The sequence below is a fragment of the Notothenia rossii genome (assembly GCF_949606895.1).
Source record: "Notothenia rossii genome assembly, chromosome: 9".
Lineage (NCBI taxonomy): Eukaryota > Metazoa > Chordata > Actinopteri > Perciformes > Nototheniidae > Notothenia > Notothenia rossii.
In genome coordinates, this window is record NC_136907.1 from 27,921,604 (window position 1) to 27,928,547 (window position 6,944).

A 6,944-nucleotide genomic window follows, 5' to 3' on the forward strand; every position below is an offset into this window, starting at 1 on the left:
ACAGTTAAAGTTCACAGCCAGCACACAGCATTACAAAGCTACTGATGTTCATTTCTGAATCATAAAATGTTTCCAATACGTTACATTTTTCAACACCATTCAATTATAATGGATATAATTATAATTTATATAATTACAATTGATATAATTATTGTTATTTGGCAGTAAAGCCTGAGATAGTACCTTTTAGATGATTGATATGGATAAATCCGACTATAGGAACCATGTGTTGTGTTTGTGGGGTGTTGTAAATCTCAGTCCTCCTCACAATAAAGAGCACATTCACATATCAACACATTAAGTCAATAAGTGCTAATATGCCACTGACATACATTTGTATTGACAAATACCTCAGGTATCAATAACTCATTTAGGGGTAACTCCTGTTTGTTTGTTTGTTTGTTTGTTTGTTTGTTTGTTTGTTCAGTTCATTTGGAATAATGATGATACGTTTTCAGTGGAAATGTCAGAGTTATTCATAACTTCCTGTATAGTGATCATACCTTCTGCTTAATGTTATTTAGGAAAATAGATCAAATGTGTACCCTCTAGTATTTTTCATTTTCATTTTCCATCTTTATTTCAAACAGATGAAAAAAAATCAAAAGACAGAAACAAATGTTAAACAGAATACCGAATTGCTAGAATTTTTTTTTTTAAATATAAATTGTCAAACTATATTGATACATTCAACAATATTTATACATTTTACAAAAATAAAGTGTCCAAAAAGGAGCAGGAGGAAGCAAATTCTTAATAATTGTGATGTGATTGTGGTGATGAGCGGTTCCTGAGTTCCTCCAGACATGATGCTTGGCATTCAGGCCAAATTTGGTTTCATCAGATCAGACAATTTGGTTTCTCAAGGTCTGAGAGTCCTATAGGTCCTCCATGTGGGCTTTCATGTGCCTTTTACTGAGAAGTGGCTTCCTTCTGGCCACTCTACCATAAGGCCTGATTGGTGGAGTGCTGCACAGATGGTTGTCCTTCTGGAACAGGGGTGTAAAACTAAAATACACAGTGGGCCAAAATTCAGAAATGGGTACTAGTCGAGGGCCGGACTGGTTCAATGTTTATTGCAAAACGTATTGAAATGAAGTTATTGCACATATTAAACCTGGAACTAACAAAGCTTAAATGATTGCCTATGAAAACAACCTTAAACATTAAATAATCAGTTGCATTCATTTCTCATGTCTCTATCTGCAGCTTTTTCCGAGTCATTTCTTATGATTACATTTTCCCACAGGCCAACAACAGCTTCAAAGAAACAATTTCCCTCAAAGAAAAAGCCAAACATGCCCTGTTGTCTCAAGAAAGAAAGTACAGAAGGAAACATCCATGTAAACTCAGTGTGCTGCTCTGTGATGCTAGTTCAAGCCAGATACTTGGCATCTCATCTTGGGTGCAAGTTCATCAATGTTTGGGGTCAGGCTCTGAGCTGAGGAGATCCTCAGGATTGAGTGAAGGTGTGTGTGCAATATACCGGCGGGCCAGGTCTAATAGTAATTAAAAATTATCCTGCGGGCCGAAATTAAATCCACCAAGGGCCTGATTTGGCCCCCGGGTCTTGAGTTTGACACGTGTTCTAGAAGGTTCTCCCATCTCCACCGAGGAACACTGGAGCTCTGTCAGACTGACTATCAGGTTCTTGGTCACCTCTCTGACTAAGGCCCTTCTCCCCTGATGCTCAGTTTGGTTTGGGCAGAAAGCTCTAGGAAGAGCCCTGGTGGTTTCAAACATCTTCCATTTGCAAATGATGGAAACCACTGTGCTCGTTGGGACCTTCAATGCTGCAGACATTTTTCTGTACCCTTCCCCAGACAATTCCTTGGACCTCATGACTTGGTTTGTGCTCTGATATGCACTGTCAACTGTGGGACCTCATATAGACAGGTGTGTTCCTTTCCAAGTCATGTCCAATCTATTTAATTTACTACAGGTGGACTCCAGTCAAGTTATAGAAACATCTCAAGGATGATCAGTGGAAACGGGATGCGCCTGAGCTCAATTTTCATTGTCATAGCAAAGGGTGTGAATACTTATGTACATGTGATATTTCATTTGATGATTTTTAAAACGTTTGCAAAAAATTCTTTAAAAATGTTTTCTATTTGTCATTATGGGGTATTGTGTGTGTGGAATGTTGAAAAGTTCTCCTCTCAAATGATACCCCCCTTGTCTTTCCATAAACATGTTCTGTTCGCCGGGAGTAGATTATGTCTTGCTTTGTATGATGTGTGCAGTTTTACATTTAACCAGATCAGTGAACTTCAGTGTATTAGACTTTAAGAATAATGAATTGGTGTGTTCAAGATATCCAACATTTTGGATAATTCGTATTGCTTTTTTTTTTTCATCGGAGGATGAAACCCTCTTTATTGGTCACACATTCATGCACACAGCACACACAGTGACATTTGGTCTCTGCTTGTACCCCATCCTAGGAGCAGTGGGCAGCTACTGCACAGCGCCCGGGCAGCACATGTGTGTAATGTGCATAGCAGCTGTAGGTTGGTTTAGTAAGTATTTCCCCAAATCTCCAAACTCAGATCTGGCAATATGAGTGTGTAATACAGGATAATGATGTGGTCCAGACAGTGTCTTGATTTTCCCAATATTGCTTTACATCGTGATTCTGATCAAAGACAAACTTTTTACCACATTTCTATTTTTTTAAACAGGACATGTAAACACTTTGCATTATTCTTGTACTTTACTTGGGTATTTTTTATTTACGCAATGTTATACTTCTAGTAAATTGTACATTTTGGAAGGCAATGTTTTACTTCAACTAATACATGATGATGTATTTTCATGGATTAAGCTTTTCCTCAGAAAACAGGTGGTCTAAATGATCTCCTCCTTTACCAGCTGCAACATTAGGGATGCTGACACAGAAATGCATCAATAATATCAATCCAGTGATATTATATATTATTCTGCATAATGTCTTTTAACTTCTGTATTGTAAGTAGCCTACATTTTTATGGCAACCTGTTGAACTCGAATAGATGTTCATGTCATATCTACACTGTGGTATTTCTCCCTTTACTGAAGTTCCAGATCAGAGAACTTCTTGATACATTCAAGACAACACAGCAACAACGAGTGTTTCCTCGTCAGATGGTGTGCCGTGTTTTTGTTTTCTGCAGCTAACCTTCCTCAAGGTCTGCCTGGTTCTTTCCCTCCCCCATCACATCTGCTCCTCCCCGGATTACAGCACAAATGTCTGTCTGAAACTCTCAGTGCTGAGGGGGGAGATTACAGCACTGCACCCTCCGAGAGGTTAACCAATCAGGGTGCACGGACGCAGGGATTAACCAATCGCACGGCAGAGAGGGAGGGCAGAGGGATTACAGCAGCACAGAGTGGGATTAGGTCAGAGCGGAGTGCAGAGAAATGCTTTTAAATCTGTCCCGCTACCCCTTTCAACTCTCAGAGCACTACAGCTGCATTTATGATGGAACCGTTGTGACATTTTACATGGTTGAGGGCAGATATAAAATAGGATATACATAGCAACACATCTTTTATTTTGTTGTCGCCTGCATCAGAATTACATGAGAGAAATCTGGAGGAATAATTTATCCAAACTTTTATTTTGATTCAGCTGACAAACAATTATCATGTAATTTGCACAAAATCTTCTATCGTAACCAACCATGTCATAATAATAATAATAATAATAATAATACCTTAGGTTGGTCATTTTATGGAAACCTACAATTTTATTTAACTATAAATAAATAACAAAATATTGGAACTCAATGAGAGGGAGGTTCATTTTGTACCGAGAATCAATCTTCTCTTTTTCCTTCTCAACAGAAACCCTTATGAAAAATGTTCACATATTTATTCATATTATTATTATAAAACATTTAAGTTTGCATGGCAGTAATCAGGTCATGCAGGGATTACCATGCAGTCAGAGGAGTTGGGGAGATTGGTAGGGTGGGGGCGGGGTCCAGGAGGAGGTAAAGGATGGGGAACCACTGAACTGACAGATCAAAACTGGAACAATAAGGAATACAGCTGCAGTGAAATGCTTTAATAAACTGGACTGTTGTCATTGGTTTGGCTGGTTTGGAACATAACATGGTTTCTTTTAAATAACAAATATTAGGTTCAACTGAATAATATTGCTTTCAACTAACCTATACAGTTATGTGAAATGTGTTGACATAATACATTGAATTAAAGTCAACGTTTCAGTTTTCCCAGAGTATGTTCTTTTTGGTGGTGCACAGGGTGAGTGGGATACACTTGATAAAGGCAGGCACCCTGAGAGAAAACAGGCAGAGTAAAGTCATGCTGCAGGGAAGAAGTAAAGGTAGATAAAGAAAGAAAAGATGGAGGACAAAAAGAAAGGGGTCAGGACAGGAAGAGAAGGCCAAGTGAGTGTGATGGGTGAGACAGAGAGAGACAGAGGGTGATAGGGCAATAATCCCAACTAATTCACTTAGGGCATTGCTGAAGGGAGGCTAAGAGGATTGGAACACTCCCAGAATGAGATCAACTAAAATAACCAAGATGGAGCAGTGGGACCATGGACAACATGAACATGGCCACTTAACATCCACTGTCCCGTCTCCATGATGACCTCTCACTGTGGATCCTTGTAACTCACTTAGTAATAACCCTGCAAACACAAACTATAATTCAGTTGAAAGAATCTCAATGATTGTCGGTGCACAGAGAGTTAAGTATAGATCCTTTTAATAAATGACACAACTTAAACAGAAACTCTATTTTTCCATCAAACATTTTGGGATGATAACACTAAAGGCTAACACTGTAATACGCAACACAAATGCTCAACAATATCTAAACCAAATGACATATTTGAATGTAGCATTAAATAATAATAAATATCTTAAAATGATGAACCCTTCACTCTAGGACAATGCACATTAAAACAAAATCAAACGCACAGAAGACATGGCTCAATGTGTGTTTTTTTTTTTACAAACTCTTGAGGCTTCTTGTCTCTTATTTAACATAGCATAAAGAAGAGAACATGCATGATTTGCAGAGAGGCAGTGTGATGACACACACTGGGCCTTCTTCTCCAAAGTCATTCAAATAAAATGCATTTCTACAGAGGACACCTTTAGAAAATAAAACAGAATGTTACAAACAGGAAACTGAAGATCAAAGAGAACGAGTCCTCTGGCAGACCTCTTCTCACTATCTCTCACACCGACACACAGCGCGTTGATACACATAAACACCACCTTTATCACGCAGCATAATTGAGAGATTACAGGACCTGGAACTTCCAGGAGTTCTGGTCCTTGTGGTCCAGGCAGTCCATTGTGGTGAAGCCCAGTTTCCAGGCCTGCTGGTCCTTGTAGTCCAGGCAGTCCACAGAGGTGAAGCCCAGGGAGGAGGCCGTGCTGTAGCCCTGTGATGACAGCGAGGCCGGGGACTGGCTGAGGGAGCCCCCCATGGAGGGCACTGTGATGGGGCTGAGGGCCCCCACGGTGCCGGACAGCTGCGAGTGCATGGGGGACAGGTAGGCGCTGCAGTCCAGGCCGGTGAAGTAGGAGGTGGTGCTGGCGTAGCCCTGGGAGTAGGCCGACGGCTGGCCATAGCTCATGGGGTAGGGGGAGGGCCGCTGCATGCAGGGGGCCGAGGAGGCCAGAGGGTCGGGCAGGGGGGAGATGGCCGGACTCCAGATGGACACGGATGTGTTTCCATTGCTGGAGCTCGGGATCAGGCTGGGCCCTGTCTGGGCGGAGGAGGGGCTGTAGGAGCCGGAGGGGTTAGGGCCGGGATCAATGGCGCTGACTTCCTGCAAGGGAGAGGCCTTCTTCTTGGGGGGCCGAGGCTTGGACTGGCCACTGCTCTGCTGCAGCTGCTGGCGGCACTTGGCACGGCGGTTCTTAAACCAAACCTGGAGGAGCAGAGGAAAAGAAAAAACATGTAAGTACAGAGAATGTCAGACATGCTGATACCTGAAGGTGTAAATGACTTGTGGGGTACGGACTTATGAATGACTTATGTAACTGAAGTGTTACTAAATACTAAATGCAAATGCATCAATATGCTGCTGTTCTCCTTCTGTAGAGGAAATGTGTGTCCTTTAGGGTACATATGTAACCCACAGACACCTAACTGTATGGCCTCCATCTTGGCAGTAACCATCTTCTCCGTTACCTGAACACGTGACTCCGGCAGGTTGATCTTGAGGGCCACCTCCTCCCTCATGAAGATGTCGGGGTAGCGGGTTTTGGAGAACAGCGCCTCCAGGATGTCCAGCTGTGTGCGGGTGAAGGTGGTGCGCTCTCTGCGCTGCTTCCGGGGAGTGGCTGCAAACCCAGGAGACGGAGGGGATTATTATTATTCTGCAGCACAGAGCTGACCTGAATTATGTGCAGCACTCAGGCTCATATATTAGAGGCAACACGACATGTCATCTAAGTCATTTTTTTAGGTGGTTTGATGTTTTCCAACTATGTGTGGATGACAACAAGAGCACGTACATTATGATATTCTTTATAATCCTGACTGTGTTCTGTCGTCAATATGAGGGCAGAAGTGTTTTTGTTTGTTAGATTGATAGACACTGGTCCTTTCAAGAGTTTCAGTTTTCCCAAAAACGAAGACACATTACGCTCCACTTAATGTATTTCACTATAGTTAAGATATTTTAAATCACTCTGTATATGCCAGATGTTACATTTTAATCAAAGATTACTGAAGCGTTAATAGATGTAGTCATTGTAATGTAGCAATTAGCACATTAATTGTCTCTTGTATACCATCTATCGATCTATATTTATCTTAGCGTCACCGACGTCATTACATTTTGAAAGGAAAAGTGAAAAACATAAAGTAATACAAATCTCTTTCAAATCTATTTGTGATTCCCGACCGCCACTGTCAGTTTATGTGAGTTTCAAAGCTTTAAACAATATTCAGTTTATCTGCGAATTAAC

At 41.3% G+C, this 6,944-nt stretch overlaps 1 protein-coding gene across 1 annotated transcript in view; it reads right to left on the reverse strand.

The window, feature by feature from the left end:
- Window positions 1-5,263: 5,263 nt before the first annotated feature.
- crx (cone-rod homeobox) overlaps window positions 5,264-6,944 on the reverse strand; it is a gene marked incomplete at both ends in the record, with an annotated part of 2,144 nt that continues 463 nt past the window's right edge. Inside the window, 2 exons of the mRNA XM_079650905.1 lie at window positions 5,264-5,899; window positions 6,163-6,314. Of these exons, the coding sequence (XP_079507031.1) occupies window positions 5,264-5,899; window positions 6,163-6,314 (788 nt within the window). The remainder of the gene's footprint in view (window positions 5,900-6,162; window positions 6,315-6,944) is intronic.